Raw genomic sequence first — 25,949 nt, forward strand, 5'->3', positions numbered from 1 at the left:
ACCTGTCTGCTCCATGGCAACCTGTCTGCTCCATGGCAACCTGTCTGCTCCATGGCAACCTGTCTGCTCCATGGCAACCTGTCTGCTCCATGGCAACCTGTCTGCTCCATGACAACCCATCTGCTCCATGACAACCCATCTGCTCCGTGACAACCTATCTGCTCCATGACAACCTATCTGCTCCATGACAACCTATCTGCTCCATGACAACCTATCTGCTCCATGACAACCTATCTGCTCCATGACAACCTATCTGCTCCATGACAACCTTTCTGCTCCATGACAACCTATCCACTCCATGACAACCTATCTGCTCCATGACAACCTATCTGCTCCATGACAACCTATCTGCTCCATGACAACCTATCTGCTCCATGACAACCTTTCTGCTCCATGACAACCTATCTGCTCCATGACAACCTATCTGCTCCATGACAACCTATCTGCTCCATGACAACCTATCTGCTCCAGTTGTCTCAATAGAGTGCAGATGCTACGTGGGTTACTTCCTGTTGCAGACCGTCGCCAAGTACGGTAATTCAAACGCTCGCTTCTTGTACTGTAAATACGTGTAAACTCAGGAGTTGCAATGTTGATCTGTTATCGTTGAGTCTATCCTACAATATTTGGTTGATTGTTGGGCCACTCCTCACCAGTGTAGTTTCTTAGCGACGGCTGTTTCTAGGTGTGATATTGATAAGTTTTGAAGACACTGCTGAGTGTAAAGTGAGAAGATGTCAGATGCTGACGTGTTCAACTTTGAAGGTGGTATCCAGCTAGAAGAAGGAGAAGATACTGGTCATTTAGCTGGCTTCACTCCTCCACCTTCTCATGATGTAAGATTGTTTCTATAGTAACCATCACGAACACTTCATTAGTTATTAGTCTCATCTTGTGGTCAGACTTTCAAATCTCAACTACCATGGGTATTTCAAATATCACGTATATCGGAAACACACTATATTGCCGTAATTCTTCACAGACCTAGAGGTATTTGTGAATTAGGCCACGAATTTGATCTAACCCAGGAAAAAAATAATGTTCACAACAGAAGTACTAGTTCCCGCGTGCATCCAGTCATATAATGATAAATTCTAAATATCATAATAGGGATAATGGAACACGCGAATAATTAACTCTCTGTCATGATTGTATTCTAAAGGTATATTCGATAGGTATGCAGTCTCCACCGCAGTGTATTATGTACCTAAATGTACTGACATTGTCCGGAGAAGAAGCCGCGCAGGAATTACTGTTTTTGGATCAAGCTATAATCCTATCATGGTCACATTTCAACATTTCACCGCGCACCATTGATCGTATTCTTTATACTTCACGTCACCATCCAATACCATCATAATATGTTTATTATTTTTCTTATTTCCTTATTTCTATAAGAGAAATAATAGTAATAAGAGAAATAAGAGAAATAAGAGAAATAATAGAAATAAGAGAAATAAGAGAAATAAGAGAAATAATAGAAATAATAGAAATAAGAGAAATAAGAGAAATAAGAGAAATAAGAGAAATAAGAGAAATAAGAGAAATAAGAGAAATAAGAGAAATAAGAGAAATAAGAGAAATAAGAGAAATAAGAGAAATAAGAGAAATAAGAGAAATAAGAGAAATAAGAGAAATAAGAGAAATAAGAGAATAAGAGAAATAAGAGAAATAAGAGAAATAAGAGAAATAAGAGAAATAAGAGAAATAAGAGAAATAAGAGAAATAAGAGAAATAAGAGAAATAAGAGAAATAAGAGAAATAAGAGAAATAAGAGAAATAAGAGAAATAAGAGAAATAAGAGAAATAAGAGAAATAAGAGAAATAAGAGAAATAAGTGAAATAAGTGAAATAAGAGAAATAAGAGAAATAAGAGAAATAAGAGAAATAAGAGAAATAAGAGAAATAAGAGAAATAAGAGAAATAAGAGAAATAAGAGAAATAAGAGAAATAAGAGAAATAAGAGAAATAAGTGAAATAAGTGAAATAAGTGAAATAAGAGAAATAAGTGAAATAAGTGAAATAAGTGAAATAATTGAAATAAGTGAAATAAGTGAAATAAGAGAAATAAGATAAAACCTGAGAGAAGCTTGCTCCACCAGCTAATAAAGCTAGTTTTAAAAGTGTTATTACTTGTTAAGTTATTCACTCCACAATCGCGCAATCCGAACTTTGCCGGCAAAATTTTCGTGTCTGTAAAACTGATAATATTGATTTTGTGAGTTTAATAAAGTATATTGAAATTACTGATCGGTAATTTACATTATATTTTTCATAATTAAGAGATTTATTTACGTTTGCTAACCTGCAAATATTTTTCAGGAGCAAGAACCAGCATCAGCGGTAAGTGCGGTGTAAGAAGCGGGGGGGGGGGGGGGGGGATCTGCGGTAAGTGCGGTGTAAGAAGCAGGGGGGGGTAAACAAATAATGATACCAACAAATTTTCATTAATGAATATTCGCTATACATCGTATATAATATATCCAATAATTGCACACATACACTATATTTTTCTATCATTTTTCCTCATAGTAAAAGTGCCATGGTGGGACTAACAAGGGGGCGAATAATCATTTAACATTAACAAGCTTTATTTTGTTAATTCTTTTGATTGTTTGTGGGATGTTTCTTACTGCATACTACCTTAACTCAGGGACAAAAGGAAATCGCGGCATGTACGGGATCGCGATTTTTCTCATTCTTTGCGACAAATTTGATGTATAATAGTCTTACGTATAGTCTGTCAAAAATCGCGGTATCGCGATTTTTGGGCAAAATAATCGCGATTTTCTTTTGTCCCTGCCTTAACTTGACCTATGCTATACTACATATATCTCTTTAATACTAGCCTTTATCTATTTACACTACCTATATCTTTATTACTATTAGGTAGGTTCCTAATCTTTATCTAAAGTCCTAGTGTTCCAGTTTGTTGTTGGCACAATCAATACAGCGCACACTTACCACAATATGAGGAAAGCTAATCACAGTACACCAATCTAAATTTAATTCCAGTTTTATACAATTTATTTATCCACAATACCTTGCGGTTACCAGCTGTCCATCTGGCTCCATGTGCGGCCCCACGTGTCTCAGTCACGTGTATCACATGTGACCGAGACGAGGAGCTTCTCACGGTTACACGCACTACACAGTCCGCACGGAGAGTACGCATCTCCGGTTGTGCACTAACGACCCCCTGGGTATCCACCCTGTTATTTGGAGCTGATCATTAAGACACATTCCATTGTAGCATTGTGTATATTATCCAGTTCTCAGAAGCAGTCTGTTATCTAATCCTTGTAGTATTTGAGTACCACACTTCATGTGGAGTGTCAGGATACACACTTGTAGAGTTACAGAGCAATCCAGTGTAGTGTTTTCAGTACAGTGTTCTCAGTATGTGTACTGAAAACACTGTAACTATATTTACTTACCCATAGTGGAGATCTCTAGTGGAGATCTCTAGTGGATAAAGCTCCTCATGAAAGTCGTGATCTTCACTAGCTCCTCATGGTGTATCCACTCGAAACGCTAAGAACTTTGAACAAACTTTACAAAACGTATTTCTCACCGTAGAATTGATTAAAAGTGATCCAGTAATGATTGAATCGATTTTTATTTGTATTTTGATTGGCTGAACTTATTGACAATTTCTAAAAAACCGCCATTTCGCAATCGGTGCACTATAGTTTTAAGTACAGCATAATCATATAATATATATACATAATATTAAGTTATAGTGGCCAGTATCTTACTTTGAATTAGTGAAGAATTATTAGTGGAGAATTACTGTAGTTTTGTTGCTTTGTTTTTTCTGGAATTTTATTGTTTTGACCCGTCATCCGATGCTGCTTTTTCGATAGAATTTTGCAAATTTTGTGTGCTCTTTGCTTTTCATAAAGGTCGTTGGTTTATCTTTTTCCCATTCTAGATTTCAAGAAGCAAGAGAGTGCTTCATGGTTGATCTCAAGGTCATGATGAATTAAGCATCAGAATCATCACTAAAAACCATGAGTGCCATAGGGACACCGCAACAAATAGTTCCTAATGATTCGGAATATCCACGAGTCCTAGCCAAAAAGGTTTCAGTTGGCTGTTGCCAAAAACTGTTTGGAAATGAGTCTGTAAGTATATTGAAATGTTTGGAAATGAGCCTGTAAGTATATTGAAATGTTTGGAAATGAGCCTGTAAGTATATTGAAATGTTCGGAAATGAGCCTGTAAGTATATTGAAATGTTTGGAAATGAGCCTGTAAGTATATTGAAATGTTTGGAAATGAGCTTGTAAGTATATTGAGCTTAATCTCAGGTTAATTTGACATTGAATGTTAAACAAAAGTAACATCTATTACTATATTCTAATCTAGAATAGAATTATGGAACATTTGCAGACGGTACAATGTCTTTGTTCAACACGGTCACCCCTTTTCACACATCTCTTTTCTTCTGCACTCGCACGAGCGTGACTATCAGAGCATCGGGCGTGACTCGGAGAATTCCTACTAAAATCCCGTATCTCACATCCTTCATCGGATTTGGTTTAATTAATGATATGAATGCTATACTACTGGATCCGCGGGCTGGGCGAATACAAAACATTAATTAACAGCACCGGAGTGACCATTGTATGGTGTCTACTGTCTAAACACGCTGCATCCACTGTTGTATGTCTCACACCTTACACAGGTCTCCGCTTTCCTTTGTTACGTCTTGCTCTGCATGTTCTTACGAAATAGTTTCTGTGGTTGCTTTAAAATAGTTTCTGTGGAACCTAGTAGAGGCTACACACTCTAGGTAGTGATGTAAGGGAGACCTCTCCTCGTCACGTCCAGCTAATGAAAGAAAGATTGTCTTCCTTTAATAATGACTCAGCGTACTTGTTACTGCACGATGTAAATGCTAGTTCGGACTATGGTTCCACAGGCAATAGTGCTCCCTCAGTCACAGTCAGCTACCCAGTTGATGAGGATGATACTTTGAGTGATTCTAATAGTTATTCAAAAAAGGTACTCAGATTTACACTTTCCTGGTCGTTCCTTGAACTTGAAGCCTATTTCAATATTTTTATAACACCATAGATTGCATTTATCATTATGTCCAAGTCTCATCTTGTCTAGACGATTGGTAGCACATACTGAGCGACATATTTTATATTATGTTAAGTTCAATGATAAAATACCCCGATTACACCCAATGAACCGAGTTATTCTAGAGGGTCCAATGTTGGACCTTGAGGGACCCCGTGGTGAATGGTAATACTTGCTGCTTGTATTGCCACACTACATATTATATTGCATATTATACAACATATTACTGTGGTCATACTACATATTATACTACATATTATATTACATATTATACTACATATTATACTATATATTAATTACATATTATACTACATATTATACTACATATTATACTACATATTACTGTGGTTATTCTACATATTATATTACATATTACTGTGGGTGTACTACATAGTAGTATTATACTACATATTACTGTGGTTATACTACATATTATACTACAACTGTGGTTATACTACACTAAACTACATCCTCGTTTATTTCCATCGAGAATCGCCTAAAGTAAAGTAATACTACATACAGTGTTATACTACATAGTAGTATTATACTACATATTACTGTGGTTATATTATATGTTCTACTACTGTGGGTAATGAAATTGTTCTTCAGGAGGACTACGATTACTCCCTTCACTACTTCCGAGCTGATCCAGATAAACGGATAGGTATATTGATTTAACATAACCAATAAACATACTTGCTTATTGCTGCTATCTTAGAAAATCATGGGAAGGTCCTTCTTGAACGATAATACGAACGTTTAAACTAGAACCATATCTGCCTTAAAGATTGGAATATACATTGGTTGGCAACCTTTTGGAAAATGCTTGAATCTAACAATGATATATCTCAGACTTTGTTCTCTCATATAGAGAAGTGATAGAGGATCTAGAAGAATGCGGAGAGAAAACTCCCATCCAGAAGACGGGAAAAGAACTTGACGCTAAGAAGAAAAGGAGGATCTTTGAAGAAAACCTTGAGAGGAAGGGACTTTCTATTGAACGCGTTAGTAACACTGACGTCACAGTGACAGAATTATTGCACTGGAATCTCTTTTATAGTAGCTCTAATACCTTAATTCGTATTACACTGGCTCCATATCGAGAAATGTTTAATTTTTACATGTTACTATACATGTTACTATACATGTTACTATACATGTTACTATACAAGTTACTATACATGTTACTATACATGTTACTATACATGTTACTATACATGTTACTATACATGTTACTATACATGTTACTATACATGTTACTATACATGTTACTATACATGTTACTATACATGTTATAGTTATAACAATCTTTATCAGGAAACATATGACAAGAATGAGGGTTCGGACATTAAGAGGATTGTTTACGTGAAGGTTCACGCAACCAAGCAGTGCCTTTTCGAGTATGCAGAACATCTGCAAGTCAAGAAGCTGCTAAAGGTTTGTAAATACGCCATCCCTTGTTCTCTTTATATGTTCTTTAATCTTTATGTGTTCTTCATAATAATATGTTCTTTATGGGTGATTGATGTGTTCTTTAAGTAACTCGGTATGCTGTTCGGTGTTCAACTACAATTTTGCTGATAAGTCTTTTGAATAATCTATCCCCTGTCCGTATATTCCGTGCTGCTCATTTCAAGTTAATACTAATAAATTGAGGTTATGAACAGAATGGCAGTAAAACCCCACGAGTGAGTACAGATAATCGCTTCACTTACTGTTCAGGCTGTTTTGCTTTGCATCCCGACATTATGGCAAAAATCAAAGTCGGAGCTTATTTTGATTCGGTTTTAATTTGCAACTCTACACTCTACAACGTGGTCAAGCTTGAAACTGAGATTTCCTGGATGAGAAAAACAATGTATTATAGTTGTGTTAAATAGCATTACATAGTGAGAGGCCTTAAGGTGACCTCGTCTAAAATAATATGAAATTGACGAGTGACGGGTTGTTAACTTCAGATAGATCCTATGAAGATATTTAGAGATGAGTATAAGGAGGAGAGGAGTTGGTTTGATTGGAAGCTCTTCTCATCTCTACACAGGTACTAACACTAGATACAGTGTACTAACAGTGTTATCTAGCTATTCTCATCTCTACACAGGTACTAACACTAGATACAGTGTACTAACAGTGTTATCTAGCTATTCTCATCTCTACACAGGTACTAACAGTGTTATCTAGGTACTAACACTAGATACAGTGGCGTAACGAAGGGCCCCGCTGACCCCGTTAACAGTAGCTAACATTCATTATGTCACAAGAATTAATTAGGAGAACCTCAAATTACTGGTAGTTTACTGGATACCATTACTGGTAATTTCCGTAAATCGTACGAACCTTATCAAGCGAACTATTGCAGGGGTGAAAAGTTTTACAAAGATGAGATATGGGATGAAATGAAGAATCACAAGATCAGTGCAAGATTCGCTCAAAACAAAGCTGAAAGGTTAGTTTTAATTTTACACAAAATGCAAATTTCTGATGCAAACCCTTCATTCGCTCTGATAGTCTATTCAGTTTTAATCAGTAATAATTGGTATTAATAAGCAATAGTCTGCTTCTTATTCTCAGCGGACTAATTTGTTGTAGAATCCGTGCTTTCAGTGTTTACTATGTTGTCTGAAGGTTTACACAATACTGTAAAACAATAAAATGGGCTTACTTACATTCATCTGTAGAAATACATGTTACAATTTTGCTTTCTAGGAAATTGCTCTCTGGGATGTTAGTGGAAAATCCTAGTAACAATAAGAACTAAAATTTGGTTTTTGTATGATTGAGAAACCATAAAAATCAAGCAAGTAAAAATAAAGTACCTTCGTAACGTTAACACTGTGTTCCCTGTGTGACAAATGAAGGGAAGTCAATGTGACGTCATAGTGACGTCACTGTTTCTGTCACCGTGACGTCACTGCAAAATAACCTTAACACTGTCTGAAGGTTCATAAACCACGACGAGCCGGGATTCTTTACCACGGGGGAGAGGTCTTACATCGTCTCCTACATTCTAGAAGAGACTCCTTTTACAGAAGAGAATAAATCCGGTCAGAAAGATAACGTCGGTGAGTGCAACTAAAAAAGAAACAAATTTATAACTCTCTAACTCTCTGTATATAGTACAGACAAATGCGATTTTTATTTTCAAATGGAATTTTGAAATTTTGAAATTGTGGATTATTTTATCCAAATTCCTTTTACATAAATATTATAATGTAAATACTAATATAAATAATAATGCAGGTATAGAGTATCTGCTGCAAGATGATGTTTATTCCGCCTGGTATCCTCTCCATGATGTGAGTGTTTAGTATTATTACGCTATACTGCTTATCATACACCCTCATTGGTTATATGCGTACAATGATGTTAATCGTTGTGTTAGCGCTTAATTGTATTCAAAGAATGAAAGTATTAACTAATGTTCTGTACAGCAAGCTGGTCTCAAGTCCAGACACCATCATTGTTCTAGTCTTGACGTAAACTGTTGAATATTGTTCAACTGCTGAATATTGTTCAACTGCTGAATATTGTTCAGCTGCTGAATATTGTTCAACTGCTGAATATTGTTCAGCTGCTGAATATTGTTCAACTGCTGAATATTGTTCAACTGCTGAATATTATTCAACTGCTGAATATTGTTCAACTGCTGAATATTGCTCAACTGCTGAATATTGTTCAACTGCTGAATATTGTTCAACTGCTGAATATTGTTCAACTGCTGAATATTGTTCAACTGCTGAATATTGTTCAACTGCTGAATATTGTTCAACTGCTGAATATTGTCCAACTGCTGAATATTGTTCAACTGCTGAATATTGTTCAGCTGCTAAATATTGTTCAACTGCTGAATATTGTTCAACTGCTGAATATTGTTCAACTGCTGAATATTGTTCAACTGCTGAATATTGTTCAACTGCTGAATATTGTTTAACTGCTGACTATTGTTCAACTGCTGAATATTGTTCAACTGCTGAATATTGTTCAACTGCTGAATATTATTCAGTATAAAAACTGCACTCCATTAACAATATTTAACTAAAGTTCCGTCCCAGGGACCTTATGAGTTGCCCAATGTGGAAGATCGGCCCGAGGATGAGAAAGTATTCCTTAACGACAGACAGGTAAAAACACATTACTATGGTTACACAGTTACTATAGTTACTATAAACACAGTGAATTAACATTATTATAGTAATGATAAACACATTAGTAGTACTACTACTACTATATATTGGTAACACAGCTAATTGAGATGTTAACTGCAGGTTCTGAGCATGTTCTGGTCGGATTGGGGGAGATGGTACAAGTACCAGCCTCTCAACAGAGTCAGAATCTACTTCGGAGATACTGTCGCCATGTACTTCGCCTGGCTCGGTACGTTATAGAGTGTAGAGTGTAGAGTGTAGAGTGTAGAGTGTAGAGTGTAGAGTGTAGAGTGTAGAGTGTAGAGTGTAGAGTGTAGAGTGTAGAGTGTAGAGTGTAGAGTGTAGAGTGTAGAGTGTAGAGTGTAGAGTGTAGAGTGTAGAGTGTAGAGTGTAGAGTGTAGAGTGTAGAGTGTAGAGTGTAGAGTGTAGAGTGTAGAGTGTAGAGTGTAGAGTGTAGAGTGTAGAGTGTAGAGTGTAGAGTGTAGAGTGTAGAGTGTAGAGTGTAGAGTGTAGAGTGTAGAGTGTAGAGTGTAGAGTGTAGAGTGTAGAGTGTAGAGTGTAGAGTGTAGAGTGTAGAGTGTAGAGTGTAGAGTGTAGAGTGTAGAGTGTAGAGTGTAGAGTGTAGAGTGTAGAGTGTAGTGTAGAGTGTAGAGTGTAGAGTGTAGAGTGTAGAGTGTAGAGTGTAGAGTGTAGAGTGTAGAGTGTAGAGTGTAGAGTGTAGAGTGTAGAGTGTAGAGTGTAGAGTGTAGAGTGTAGAGTGTAGAGTGTAGAGTGTAGAGTGTAGAGTGTAGAGTGTAGAGTGTAGAGTGTAGAGTGTAGAGTGTAGAGTGTAGAGTAGCAATACTACCAGGAAAACTTTTTTCGAGAATCAAATTGGATCATAATTTGGATTTAATGAAAAAATTACTTGAATCTTTATGTAATTTTCAATCAGGTTTTTACACAAAGTTACTGATAGTTCCAGCGGTTGTTGGTAGCATTGTCTTCGCCTACGATATCTACTCCATCATCGGCAACGAAGTTGTGTAAGTTATAAACTTTTCATACAAATTGAACTCTCCCGATCTAGATTAAAATTGATTAAATGTCATTGATTATTGTGCTTCCAAAGAATTTGCACGTTCTCATAAAGTACTGAGGTTTAACTGTTAAGTGGCATATTTTCATTTTATTAAAAAATGTGCTAAGTGGGAATTATTACATCATTGATATCCAAAAAAGGTATACAATTTTCATTTTTGGCACCAATGACAACTCAAAATGCTAACTTAAAATAAACTTAAAATAAAGCAACATAATTCTGGTTACAGAGACGACTTCTGTAACTCCACATATAACCTATACGGGGCAGCTGATATCAGGAGCAGAAGGCTGTGCTCCCTGTGTGACAAATGCAGGGAAGTCAATGCCACCTCTCACTGCCTCAAGTTCACTGTGAGTCTCTGTCCGAGTGCCGTCATAGTGACGTCACTGCTTCTGTCACAGTGACGTCACTGCTTCTATCAATGTGCGGTTACTGCTTCTATCAATGTGCGCCTCTACATGTTCTTAATCCAGCAGCTGAACACAGTGGCGTAACAAAGTGCCCCGCCGACCCCGCTGTGCGGGGGGGGGGGGGGGGGGCGTTTCGCTCTAGAAACACCCTTGTTTAGAGATTTTACCGGTGTATCCTCTAAATTCATCTAATTTGTTCAATTTTAGGGAGGGGCGCCAAAAGGGGAGGGGGCGCCAACAGGGGGCGCCTTTTCAGCGGGGGGGGGGGGGGGGGGGGGCGCCAACAAGCAACGTTACGCCACTGGCTGAACATGGTTCTGTGTGAGGGGGTGTGGTTTCTGTAAGGGTGGAATTCTATTGTTACATTCTTTCGGCAGAATCACATGGAGCTGTGCCGCATTTCAGGGGTACAGTGCCGAATATTGCTTCTATACCTGGGCGTTGCTGCTCTGTCATACTTACAGTTTACTTACAGTTTATTTACAGTTTACTTACAGTTTACTTACAGTTTACTTACAGTTTACTTACAGTTTACTTACAGTTTACTTACAGTTTACTTACAGTTTACTTACAGTTTACTTACAGTTTACTTACAGTTTACTTACAGTTTACTTACAGTTTACTTACAGTTTACTTACAGTTTACTTACAGTTTACTTACAGTTTACTTACAGTTTACTTACAGTTTACTTACAGTTTACTTACAGTTTACTTACAGTTTACTTACAGTTTACTTACAGTTTACTTACAGTTTACTTACAGTTTACTTACAGTTTACTTACAGTTTACTTACAGTTTACTTACAGTTTACTTACAGTTTACTTACAGTTTACTTACAGTTTACTTACAGTTTACTTACAGTTTACTTACAGTTTACTTACAGTTTACTTACAGTTTACTTACAGTTTACTTACAGTTTACTTACAGTTTACTTACAGTTTACTTACAGTTTACTTACAGTTTACTTACAGTTTACTTACAGTTTACTTACAGTTTACTTACAGTTTACTTACAGTTTACTTACAGTTTACTTACAGTTTACTTACAGTTTACTTACAGTTTACTTACAGTTTACTTACAGTTTACTTACAGTTTACTTACAGTTTACTTACAGTTTACTTACAGTTTACTTACAGTTTACTTACAGTTTACTTACAGTTTACTTACAGTTTACTTACAGTTTACTTACAGTTTACTTACAGTTTACTTACAGTTTACTTACAGTTTACTTACAGTTTACTTACAGTTTACTTACAGTTTACTTACAGTTTACTTACAGTTTACTTACAGTTTACTTACAGTTTACTTACAGTTTACTTACAGTTTACTTACAGTTTACTTACAGTTTACTTACAGTTTACTTACAGTTTACTTACAGTTTACTTACAGTTTACTTACAGTTTACTTACAGTTTACTTACAGTTTACTTACAGTTTACTTACAGTTTACTTACAGTTTACTTACAGTTTACTTACAGTTTACTTACAGTTTACTTACAGTTTACTTACAGTTTACTTACAGTTTACTTACAGTTTACTTACAGTTTACTTACAGTTTACTTACAGTTTACTTACAGTTTACTTACAGTTTACTTACAGTTTACTTACAGTTTACTTACAGTTTACTTACAGTTTACTTACAGTTTACTTACAGTTTACTTACAGTTTACTTACAGTTTACTTACAGTTTACTTACAGTTTACTTACAGTTTACTTACAGTTTACTTACAGTTTACTTACAGTTTACTTACAGTTTACACCCGCTATACCTAGTTATACTATCTACATGTGCTGCACTGTACCTCCGCCAATATCTATATGCCAATTGCATCATACTGCTACGCTTAATAGAGCTAATAGAGGGTGACAAGTGACGTCACGCACCACGTTTTATGACGTCACACACCACGTGTTATGACGTCACGCACCACGTTTTATGACGTCACGCACCACGTTTTATGACGTCACACACCACGTGTTATGACGTCACACACCACGTGTCATACTGCTACGCTAAATAGAGCTAATTCCTTAATCTTCTCTAAAACTGCAACTAAACGCTTGTTGGAGTGTAAACAAGGTGCTTGTAGCCGGGGGATGACATTTTAACCATTATTTGATGGGAATTTTAACCTTATGAATAGCTGCATGATCATGCTAAAACTTGGTGTTTTGATGATCAGGAAAGTCACTATCGGTATTCACCTAAAATGATCAGATCGTCATCTCCCCAACATGGTACTTTTAAGGAATTGTTATAGTTATGGTAGAAACTTAAATTAAGATGTGAAATTGGTAAAAAATAGTGTTACATGAAATATCATCATAACTTAAAAAGTAAACGACTTAAAGCTTCCAAACTATCATACGCCCTCAGAAATTTGATGATTGCGAGATTTTAATGGGGTCCTTGACCACGAAACTTCCATCGGGAGCCGAGATACGAAATTTCATCCAACCGTGTATTGCGATTCAATATTTGCAGGATCAAAACGACTAAATTCATATAAAATTAAGCCTGACAATGTGCTGGACATTATGGCTTGTTAACGATGTGGAGAAGGTACCATGATAACCGTGGTACCATGGTTACCATGGTAGCATGGTTACCATGGTTACCATGGTTACCATGGTTACCATGGTTACCGTGGTACCATGGTAACACTGTTATCTGGAACTCATTTCCTGTTCAACTCCAGGGGAGGTGTTTGTGAAGAAGACACTTCCGGGGCTCTGATGTGTTCAGCGTGTGATAGGTGTATTGATGAACCTCTTGCTATGTACTGCTTCTCTACCTATGTGAGTGGTTCTGCAGTCTTATATGCAGAGGATAAACTGTGAAACTGTTTCACTAAAATGCAGGGGATAAAGCAAACTGTTTCACTAAAATGGCACGACTGCCCGGACTGCAGCATTTCACCATTTAGTTTTGTAGTGGTGGTGTACTACTGATCAGTTCACTGATTCACTACAAGAGTATTATCAAAGTAGGAGTGATCATTAGTTCCTCAGCGCAGCTTATTCGATCGTTAGCATTTATTCAAAAGCAAATCGGCAAAAATCCTATTTAAATTTATCCAAACAAAAAAGCACGGCGGTTTATTGGATAAAATGCATTCCCTTCCCGGGAACATATAACAAATACCTTTTGTCACAAAGCCGTACAAACATGAACACTTGAACGCAAACCTAAAACGCTTCCTTCCTTGTATTGCCCCAACTCAGCAATATAATAGCGCTACCTCAGTGACGCGGTGTGACGTCACAACTCAGCAATATAATAGCGCTACCTCAGTGACGCGGTGTGCGATGAAAACAGCAGCAATACTGAAGCGCACTGTGACGTCACTGTGTCTCACTGTGACGTCACTGTGACGTCACAACTCAGCAATATAATAGCGCTACCTCAGTGACGCGGTGTGCCTCACTGTGACGTCACTGTGACGTCACAACTCAGCAATATAATAGCGCTACCTCAGTGACGCGGTGTGTCTCACTGTGACGTCACTGTGACGTCACAACTCAGCAATATAATAGCGCTACCTCAGTGACGCGGTGTGCCTCACTGTGACGTCACTGTGACGTCACAACTCAGCAATATAATAGCGCTACCTCAGTGACGCGGTGTGCGATGAAAACAGCAGCAATACTGAAGCGCACTGTGACGTCACTGTGTCTCACTGTGACGTCACTGTGACGTCACAACTCAGCAATATAATAGCGCTACCTCAGTGACGCGGTGTGTGATGAAAACAGCAGCAATACTGAAGCGCACTCCCCAATATGCCCGGCTTGTGATGAAGAGTGTGACGTCACTGTGTCTCACTGTGACGTCACTGTGACGTCACAACTCAGCAATATAATAGCGCTACCTCAGTGACGTCACTGTGACGTCACAACTCAGCAATATAATAGCGCTACCTCAGTGACGCGGTGTGTGATGAAAACAGCAGCAATACTGAAGCGCACTCCCCAATATGCCCCGCTTGTGATGAAGAGTGTGATATCGTGGACCTCAAATCATTTTGTAATCTATTTATGGTGAGAGGCGTGATATGGAATGATCAGTTTAACTGCATGAGTGGTCTGGAGTGCATTAAGTTTGATGTTTTTATATTTTATTTCATCGTTTTGCATCTCTTGTTTATTTATATCTCTTGTTTCAGATGCATGGTTTGATTTGTTCCGTTTTTAGTTATAAACCGTTCAGGACTGCTTTGCAGAAGCAGCTTGGTAAATTCCACAGGTTATAATTATAGTTATGCTAATCCAAACGGAAACAGATTTAGTGGTTTTCTTCGCTGTCGAGTTGAATATCTATTCCTAAGGAATAGTGTTCCTTTTTAAAAGTTCCTGTTTTTTAAACCTCTCCAACATATTATAACTATAAGGGTGAAATCTGAACACTAAGAGTGATGTCTTTATAACCTTTGTTATTCATTATGCTGAAATTGCCCGATTTTCGATTCCAATGCAGGAGCTGTAGCACGCATGAATCTTCATTGCATTATATCCTTATGATTTCATGTATTATTTCCTTATGATTTCATGTATTATTTCCTTGTGCATTGTGATTTCCGTATTATTTGAAGAAATGAGCTATTAAATTTGAAAACCTGGAAAAATTTTCATGAAATCGAAATTATGATATCAATTTTTTGTGATATGAAAATCTTCCTTAGCGTTTGACATTAATTATTTACAGGTGGCGAACGCGTTTAATAACGGGGGTTCAGTATTCTTTGCAATATTCATCTCCTTTTGTTACAGGTGGCGAACGCGTTTAATAACGGGGGTTCGGTATTCTTTGCAATATTCATCTCCTTTTGTTACAGGTGGCGAACGCGTTTAATAACGGGGGTTCAGTATTCTTTGCAATATTCATCTCCTTTTGTTACAGGTGGCGAACGCGTTTAATAACGGGGGTTCAGTATTCTTTGCAATATTCATCTCCTTTTGTTACAGGTGGCGAATGCGTTTAATAACGGGGGTTCAGTATTCTTTGCAATATTCATCTCCTTTTGTTACAGGTGGCGAACGCGTTTAATAACGGGGGTTCGGTATTCTTTGCAATATTCATCTCCTTTTGTTACAGGTGGCGAATGCGTTTAATAACGGGGGTTCAGTATTCTTTGCAATATTCATCTCCTTTTGTTACAGGTGGCGAACGCGTTTAATAACGGGGGTTCAGTATTCTTTGCAATATTCATCTCCTTTTGTTACAGGTGGCGAACGCGTTTAATAACGGGGGTTCAGTATTCTTTGCAATATTCATCTCCTTTTGTTACAGGTGGCGAACGCGTTTAATAACGGGGGTTCAGTATTCTTTGCAATATTCATCTCCTTTTGTTACAGGTGGCGAACGCGTTTAATAACGGGGGTTCAGTATTCTTTGCAATATTCATCTCCTTTTGTTACAGGTGGCGAACGCGTTTAATAACGGGGGTTCAGTATTCTTTGCAATATTCATCTCCTTTTGTTACAGGTGGCGAACGCGTTTAATAACGGGGGTTCAGTATTCTTTGCAATATTCATCTCCTTTTGTTACAGGTGGCGAACGCGTTTAATAACGGGGGTTCAGTATTCTTTGCAATATTCATCTCCTTTTGTTACAGGTGGCAAACGCGTTTAATAACGGGGGTTCAGTATTCTTTGCAATATTCATCTCCTTTTGTTACAGGTGGCAAACGCGTTTAATAACGGGGGTTCAGTATTCTTTGCAATATTCATCTCCTTTTGTTACAGGTGGCGAACGCGTTCAATAACGGGGGTTCAGTATTCTTTGCAATATTCATCTCCTTTTGTTACAGGTGGCGAACGCGTTCAATAACGGGGGTTCAGTATTCTTTGCAATATTCATCTCCTTTTGTTACAGGTGGCGAACGCGTTTAATAACGGGGGTTCAGTATTCTTTGCAATATTCATCTCCTTTTGTTACAGGTGGCGAACGCGTTTAATAACGGGGGTTCAGTATTCTTCGCAATATTCATCTCCTTTTGTTACAGGTGGCGAACGCGTTTAATAACGGAGGTTCAGTATTCTTTGCAATATTCATCTCCTTTTGTTACAGGTGGCGAACGCGTTTAATAATGGGGGTTCAGTATTCTTTGCAATATTCATCTCCTTTTGTTACAGGTGGCGAACGCGTTTAATAACGGGGGTTCAGTATTCTTTGCAATATTCATCTCCTTTTGTTACAGGTGGCGAATGCGTTTAATAACGGGGGTTCAGTATTCTTTGCAATATTCATCTCCTTTTGTTACAGGTGGCGAATGCGTTTAATAACGGGGGTTCAGTATTCTTTGCAATATTCATCTCCTTTTGTTACAGGTGGCGAACGCGTTTAATAATGGGGGTTCAGTATTCTTTGCAATATTCATCTCCTTTTGTTACAGGTGGCGAACGCGTTTAATAACGGAGGTTCAGTATTCTTTGCAATATTCATCTCCTTTTGTTACAGGTGGCGAACGCGTTTAATAACGGGGGTTCAGTATTCTTTGCAATATTCATCTCCTTTTGTTACAGGTGGCGAATGCGTTTAATAACGGGGGTTCAGTATTCTTTGCAATATTCATCTCCTTTTGTTACAGGTGGCGAACGCGTTTAATAACGGGGGTTCAGTATTCTTTGCAATATTCATCTCCTTTTGGTGTGAGTCTGCTTTAAGATTTAATTATATTTGTATTTATGATTCCATATTTGCACCGTGTACCAATATTTATTTGGGAAAAACTGTGCAAGGAAAATATTTGGCTTTAAATTTCGAAGACATGAATGATGATCGGATTCAAAGGATTGTTCCTAAAACAATTACTATACTCTAAACGCATACACAATAAGTTCGCTCTTCTCAAATAAGAACAAAGTTAATTAACGATTTACCATTAATTTACCGTTAATTAACGATTTACCCGAGCTACAAATTACATGTCTGATGTTTCAATAATTAATTAATTACAAAACCATCAGCTGCGTTCTTCCTGGAGTTCTGGAAACGCTACCAGATAACTTTAGCGTTCCTCTGGAGCAAAGCTGACTTTACGGACGCCCAGGAACCGGCCAGACCTGAATATGCGGTCACGTGCGAGGAGGACGACGTCAGGTATGAGCAACAATAGTAGGGGGAGGGGGTTCTACTTCAACAATAGTAGGGGGAGGGGGTTCTACTTCAACAATAGTATGGGGAAGGGGTTCTACTTCAACAATAGTAGGGGGAGGGGGTTCTACTTCAACAATAGTAGGGGGAGGGGGTTCTACTTCACTAATAGTAGGGGGAGGGGGTTCTACTTCAACATTAGTAGGGGGAGGGGGTTCTACTTCAACAATAGTAGGGGGAGGGGGTTCTACTTCAACATTAGTAGGGGGAGGGGGTTCTACTTCAACAATAGTAGGGGGAGGGGGTTCTACTTCAACAATAGTAGGGGGAGGGGGTTCTACTTTAACAATAGTAGGGGGAGGGGTTCTACTTCAACAATAGTAGGGGGATGGGGTTCTACTTCAACAATAGTAGGGGGAGGGGGTTCTACTTCAACAATAGTAGGGGGAGGGGGTTCTGCTTCAACAATAGTAGGGGGAGGGGGTTCTACTTCAACAATAGTAGGGGGAGGGGGTTCTACTTCAACAATAGTAGGGGGAGGGGGTTCTACTTCAACAATAGTAGGGGGAGGGGGTTCTACTTCAACAATATTAGGGGGGAGGGGGTTCTACTTCAACAATAGTAGGGGGAGGGGTTTCTACTTAACAATAGTAGGGGGAGGGGGTTCTACTTCAACAATAGTAGGGGGAGGGGGTTCTACTTCAACAATAGTAGGGGGAGGGGGTTCTACTTCAACAATAGTAAGGGGAGGGGGTTCTACTTCAACAATAGTAGGGGAGGGGGTTCTACTTTAACAATAGTAGGGGGAGGGGGTTCTACTTCAACAATAGTAGGGGGAGGGGTTTCTACTTTAACAATAGTAGGGGGAGGGGGTTCTACTTCACTAATAGTAGGGGAAGGGGTTCTACATCAACAATAGTGGGGGGAGGGGGTTCTACTTCAACAATAGTAGGGGGAGGGGTTCTACTTCAACAATAGTAGGGGGAGGGGGTTCTACTTCAACAATAGTAGGGGGAGGGGGTTCTACTTCAACAATAGTAGGGGGAGGGGGTTCTACTTCAACAATATTAGGGGGAGGGGGTTCTACTTCAACAATAGTAGGGGGAGGGGGTTCTACTACAACAATAGTAGGGGGAGGGGGTTCTACTTCAACAATAGTAGGGGAGGGGGTTCTACTTCAACAATAGTAGGGGGAGGGGGTTCTACTTCAACAATAGTAGGGGGAGGGGGTTCTACTTCAACAATAGTAGGGGGAGGGGGTTCTACTTCAGTAATAGTAGTCAGCTAATTGACTGTATAGTACTGACTACTGATTATGTTGGATTTAACTTTCAATGTTTCAGGTTTAATCCGATCACGTTACGATTTGAGCCGTACCGAGAGCCGAGTATTTTCAAAACTATCACAGCTGTATCTGTTGTCATCATCACAGTAAGTGGGAAATGGTTTTGGGTTCTACTAATATATCCTATTTTTACACCCACAAATCTAATATTCTGCTTCACACTGGACTAAATCTAATATTCTGCTTCACAGTTCACACTGGACTAAATATAATTTTCTGCTTCACACTGGACTAAATATAATATTCTGCTTCACACTGGACTAAACTGTGAATATTTTCAGGTTATTGTAGTCATTATAACCCTGATCTCTATCATTATCTACAAAATAGCGGTGTACTCTATATTCGACCACATGTCTAACGGAAGCCTGAAACCCTACGCTGCTACGTTATCATCTGTCTCAGGGTCTATACTACAACTTATAGCCATTACCGTCCTATCTCAGGTATACTACTCTTCTTTTGTGTGTTTTTGTTTATTTATAAATAAAATCAGTGTTGAAAAAAACCATTTCAACTTGACATGGTTGTATGATAGTTGATTAATTTGAAATGGAGTTTCAAGAAATCAGCGACTCTTCAGTCCTGTTCACTATATCTGCAATCTAAAATATGCTATCTCAATGCAGGTCTATGCTTGGTTGGCGGAGAAGATCACTCTTTGGGAAAATTATCGAACAGAAACTGAATTCCAGAACAATCTGACTGTTAAAAGATTTATCTTTGAGTTTTTTAATTACTACGGCTCATGTTTCTACATCGCATTTGTCAAGGGAAAGTAAGTTGAGCTTCTGATAGAAGTTACTATTAAATCCTTTGTAGCTTAACAATGCTGATTAATGTTTATCTGATCAACTATATTTAGCGGCTTCAAAAACTGTGAAATAGTCGTATCAAAAGCATTTGTACTGTTTAGCGTTTTAAAAAAAAATCAAATTGTGAGATAAACTTCTCTAACAGTATTTAACACGCGAAACCTCTCAGTTTCGCTGGTACTCAGTATTTAACACGTTACCTCTCAGTTTCGCTTGTACTCAGTATTTAACACGTGACCTCTCAGTTTCGCTGGTATTTAACACGTTACCTCTCAGTTTCGCTTGTACTCAGTATTTAACACGTGACCTCTCAGTTTCGCTGGTATTTAACACATGACCTCTCAGTTTCGCTGGTACTCAGTATTTAACACGTGACCTCTCAGTTTCGCTGGTGTTTAACACATGACCTCTCAGTTTCGCTGGTACTCCGTACAACTACACGCGGATATTCGGAATACGTTTGGACACGTGTGGTCCTGGTGGGTGTCTAGGAGAGTTAGCTGAGAACTTGGCCATTATCTTCCTTGGTAAACAGATCATGAACAACTTCCAGGAACTCCTCATACCTATGATGAAGAGCTGGTGGTCACGGAGAAAGTCTAATCAATATCAGGTCAGTTGATTATTGATTCTCTATTTATTAATCCATAAAAATTATACATTCTTCTCTAAACACAATAAAGTTTGTCTACTGAGATGAAGGACAGTTCAAAGTAATCAAACCAAACTCTCACCAAGTCTGGCACAAATAAAGAACAAATATCAATATCAATGACCAATAAAACCCTCACACAGTCGGGTACTGATAAAGAACAGATATCAATATCCATGACCAATAAAACTCTCACATAGTCGGGTACTGATAAAGAACAGATATCAATATCCATGACCAATAAAACCCTCACACAGTCGGGTACTGATAAAGAACAGATATCAATATCCATGACCAATAAAACTCTCACATAGTCGGGTACTGATAAAGAACAGATATCAATATCCATGACCAATAAAACTCTCACACAGTCGGGTACTGATAAAGAACAGATATCAATATCCATGACCAATAAAACTCTCACACAGTCGGGTACTGATAAAGAACAGATATCAATATCCATGACCAATAAAACTCTCACATAGTCGGGTACTGATAAAGAACAGATATCAATATCCATGACCAATAAAACTCTCTCACAGTCGGGTACTGATAAAGAACAGATATCAATATCCATGACCAATAAAACTCTCTCACAGTCGGGTACTGATAAAGAACAGATATCAATATCCATGACCACACCATGGGAGGCTGATAACGATCTGGCTGAGCAGGAGAACCTTTTCCCAGAGTACTTGGAAATGGGTGGGTTCTTTTACTTTAACTGATTTTTAGTGATTGCTTCATTACTAATTTTAATGTTTACTCAACTAAACACCAATTTTTAACTGATTTTGAATTTTCTTAAGATAACTTTAAGCTCCACATTGAGTACTACAACGATAACTTATTTTCAGTTATTCAGTACGGTTTCGCAACAATGTTTGTTGTTGCTTTCCCTGTAGCCCCACTATTTGCTCTCATAAATAACGTGGTGGAGATTAGACTTGATGCTAAGAAATACACAGAACTACTCAAGAGACCAATACCTATCAACTGCATGAGTATAGGTATGTAATACCATATAAGGGCATCACGTGATACTGCAACTACCATATTAGGGCATCACGTGATACTGCAACTACCATATTAGGGCATCACGTGATACTGCAACTACCATATTAGGGCATCACGTGATACTGCAACTACCATATTAGGGCATCACGTGATACTGCAACTACCATATTAGGGCATCACGTGATACTGCAACTACCATATTAGGGCATCACGTGATACTGCAACTACCATATTAGGGCATCACGTGATACATAATAACACCAGTATAGGTATGTAATGCCACCACCATCTTATACATCTGAATACTGGTCAACCATATTGTTGTGATGTGTGACCGAGATTAACCAATAAAAACCCAGAATCACTGTCACGTGTCAAAACAAAATATGGTTCACCTTCCAGCTATCATTTTTTGTTGTCATGATCTACACTGTAACACATAATAACGTTGAAAGTATATTTAGATTTGACATTCATTTCCTTCCCAGGAATTTGGTATGGAATCCTGGACTATATGGCCTCAATTGCTATCATTACAAATGTAAGTAATTACAAATATTACTTATATCATTACCAATATCAGTATTATTAATGTTTGAAGATTTCTGAATATTTATTCGATCGATTATACAAGAAAGCTCAAAGAATTTATAACATCAGAAATGAGTATATATATATATATCTATAGGTAACTAATTAACTAATTAGGTAAATAATTACTTTACTCACCTCAGGCGTTCGTCATTGCATTTACATCAGATTTCGTTTCTCAAATCCTGTGGAAATATAACCATGACGACGGACTCGCAACATACGTTAAAGGTCATTTGTCTTCCTTTACGGGTCCTATTTTAAATGATCTAGGGGAAGAAGTGATAGACACTTGCAAGTAAGTTGTTAAGCCGAACACAATTACCTTATCGGACTATATTCGAACGGAAATTAATTGGACGCTGGCGATAAGTTTAGCGTTCATTTTAATGTTCGTTCAAATAAAGTCCGATGAGGTAATTAAATTAAATACTGATCATGATTGCATTCGAGTGTTCATTTTAAAGTACGTTCAAAATTATTTCCGTTCACGCAATGTCCAAAATAACGTCCGATAAAGTAACACAAGTTATTTATTAATAAAAGCAGTTCTTTACTATGTTACAATTTACAGGTACTGGGATTACAGACTAGAAAAGGGTGAAACATCTTTGTGGTGGTGGAAACTTAAAGCTGTCCAGTTTATATTCGTTGTAGTGTTCGAGGTAGGAACTTGAAAATATAATAAACTCAGCTCTCCGTAATAATAATCTTCTTTTGGATTTTGAATGATTAATAAGCGGTACTCTGCAAGTGTGACTATATCCTTAAATTAAACCTGCTTGAAGTTAAAACACTGGGACAGTCCCAGTGTTTTAACTAAAACCGTTTAATTTATTAACAACCCTCTAAAATATTTCTAATCCGCTACATTGGTAATAAAAGTGCACATTTCAGCACTTCGTGTTCACTATAGTGAGGTTGATAGACCTGCTGATACCTGATGTACCTGAGAAGCTGGAGGCTCTTATTCATCTGGAAGACAGTTTTGCCAGAGAGATGATGAAGGAAGTCATCGAGGTAACCACCTGTTTTACTCTTATTTTCTATCATATTTCTATCATTAAAAGATTAAAGTAATCTCCTGTTTTTATCATATTTTCATGATTTAAACGCGATTCTGAATGAAATATGCACACTTGTACTGCACTTCACACTTATAAATAATTCCAGATTGACCTCGAAAAGCTTGAAGACGTCCGAAACCGCGTAAAAGTCAAAAAGAGACAGCGACAGAAATATGACTGAGCGTCATTCCTTACTGGACAGTTACCATCCATACCTGCGGAGCTGAAAGAAAGCCAGATCTTTACCCATTTAACAGACTTGACGATGAACTTTGAATTTAATCTTCTTACTGGTTTTAGGATTTGGGTTCAATATAATCGGGATTATACTTGTGAACTTGTGCTCTTTTTATCAGTAGATATACCCCTTGTGTATATCACCCTCTGGGGTGTATGTGTTGCTTCTGACTTATCAGTAGTGTTACACTGACTAGTGACTATCAGCAGTGTTACACTGACTAGTGACTATCAGCAGTGTTACACTGACTAGTGACTATCAGCAGTGTTACACTGACTAGTGACTATCAGTAGTGTTACACTGACTAGTGACTATCAGCAGTGTTACACTGACTAGTGACTATCAGCAGTGTTACACTGACTAGTGACTATCAGCAGTGTTACACTGACTAGTGTTACACTGACTAGTGACTATCAGCAGTGTTACACTGACTAGTGACTATCAGCAGTGTTACACTGACTAGTGACTATCAGTAGTGTTACACTGACTAGTGACTATCAGCAGTGTTACACTGACTAGTGACTATCAGCAGTGTTACACTGACTAGTGACTATCAGCAGTGTTACACTGACTAGTGACTATCAGCAGTGTTACACTGACTAGTGACTATCAGCAGTGTTACACTGACTAGTGACTATCAGTAGTGTTACACTGACTAGTGACTATCAGCAGTGTTACACTGACTAGTGACTATCAGCAGTGTTACACTGACTAGTGACTATCAGTAGTGTTACACTGACTAGTGACTATCAGTAGTGTTACACTGACTAGTGACTATCAGCAGTGTTACACTGACTAGTGACTATCAGCAGTGTTACACTGACTAGTGACTATCAGCAGTGTTACACTGACTAGTGACTATCAGCAGTGTTACACTGACTAGTGACTATCAGCAGTGTTACACTGACTAGTGACTATCAGCAGTGTTACACTGACTAGTGACTATCAGCAGTGTTACACTGACTAGTGACTATCAGCAGTGTTACACTGACTAGTGACTATCAGCAGTGTTACACTGACTAGTGACTATCAGCAGTGTTACACTGACTAGTGACTATCAGCAGTGTTACACTGACTAGTGACTATCAGTAGTGTTACACTGACTAGTGACTATCAGCAGTGTTACACTGACTAGTGACTATCAGCAGTGTTACACTGACTAGTGACTATCAGCAGTGTTACACTGACTAGTGACTATCAGCAGTGTTACACTGACTAGTGACTATCAGCAGTGTTACACTGACTAGTGACTATCAGCAGTGTTACACTGACTAGTGACTATCAGCAGTGTTACACTGACTAGTGACTATCAGCAGTGTTACACTGACTAGTGACTATCAGCAGTGTTACACTGACTAGTGACTATCAGCAGTGTTACACTGACTAGTGACTATCAGCAGTGTTACACTGACTAGTGACTATCAGCAGTGTTACACTGACTAGTGACTATCAGCAGTGTTACACTGACTAGTGACTATCAGCAGTGTTACACTGACTAGTGACTATCAGTAGTGTTACACTGACTAGTGACTATCAGCAGTGTTACACTGACTAGTGACTATCAGCAGTGTTACACTGACTAGTGACTATCAGCAGTGTTACACTGACTAGTGACTATCAGCAGTGTTACACTGACTAGTGACTATCAGCAGTGTTACACTGACTAGTGACTATCAGCAGTGTTACACTGACTAGTGACTATCAGCAGTGTTACACTGACTAGTGACTATCAGCAGTGTTACACTGACTAGTGACTATCAGCAGTGTTACACTGACTAGTGACTATCAGCAGTGTTACACTGACTAGTGACTATCAGCAGTGTTACACTGACTAGTGACTATCAGCAGTGTTACACTGACTAGTGACTATCAGCAGTGTTACACTGACTAGTGACTATCAGCAGTGTTACACTGACTAGTGACTATCAGCAGTGTTACACTGACTAGTGACTATCAGTAGTGTTACACTGACTAGTGACTATCAGCAGTGTTACACTGACTAGTGACTATCAGCAGTGTTACACTGACTAGTGACTATCAGTAGTGTTACACTGACTAGTGACTATCAGTAGTGTTACACTGACTAGTGACTATCAGCAGTGTTACACTGACTAGTGACTATCAGCAGTGTTACACTGACTAGTGACTTATCTGTAGGATCAGCATTATCTTTAATCTTTAGGTGTATGCATGGTTTCCAATGAACATTGAGTAGGTGACGACACAGAATTCTTATCGTGAGGTTTAAAATGAGTATTCGTGTTTGAGGCACCATTTTCAGCCATGTTTTTGTTTTTAACAAACAAAATTAAGTGGTTGAATAATGAATATGTGGGACATCGTAATGATTTCATGGAACTTTGGATTGAAGAAATTGACATTAAGAATAGAAAAACTTGAA

General features: G+C 38.1%; 1 protein-coding gene across 7 annotated transcripts; it reads left to right on the forward strand.

Annotated features, from left to right (window-relative positions):
• The first annotated feature begins 543 nt into the window (after positions 1-543).
• Positions 544-25,949, forward strand: LOC134814181 (anoctamin-7-like). 7 transcript variants are annotated; one of them, XM_063822234.1, is made up of 27 exons: positions 544-836; positions 2,323-2,343; positions 5,700-5,754; positions 5,943-6,094; positions 6,408-6,527; positions 7,049-7,131; positions 7,450-7,536; positions 8,031-8,152; positions 8,331-8,386; positions 9,143-9,211; positions 9,356-9,464; positions 10,170-10,260; positions 14,654-14,768; positions 17,318-17,378; positions 17,697-17,829; positions 19,167-19,254; positions 19,450-19,614; positions 19,798-19,946; positions 20,398-20,596; positions 21,235-21,340; positions 21,493-21,645; positions 22,141-22,193; positions 22,387-22,541; positions 22,818-22,908; positions 23,141-23,263; positions 23,417-24,863; positions 25,706-25,949. In XM_063822234.1, exons 1-26 carry the CDS (start codon positions 735-737, stop codon positions 23,489-23,491), a joined length of 2,733 nt encoding a protein of 910 aa, XP_063678304.1. In that variant the 5' UTR covers positions 544-734; the 3' UTR covers positions 23,492-24,863; positions 25,706-25,949. The 7 variants fall into 7 exon arrangements, with proteins under 7 accessions (XP_063678304.1, XP_063678306.1, XP_063678307.1 ...); XM_063822236.1 differs by lacking the exons at positions 544-836; positions 2,323-2,343 and adding an exon at positions 3,911-4,127; XM_063822237.1 differs by lacking the exons at positions 544-836; positions 2,323-2,343 and adding an exon at positions 3,911-4,127 and having other exon boundaries at positions 23,417-24,611.

This window comes from Bolinopsis microptera, chromosome 4, assembly GCF_026151205.1.
Source record: "Bolinopsis microptera isolate Bmic1 chromosome 4, MBARI_Bmic_1.0, whole genome shotgun sequence".
In the NCBI taxonomy this organism is placed as follows: Eukaryota; Metazoa; Ctenophora; class Tentaculata; order Lobata; family Bolinopsidae; genus Bolinopsis; species Bolinopsis microptera.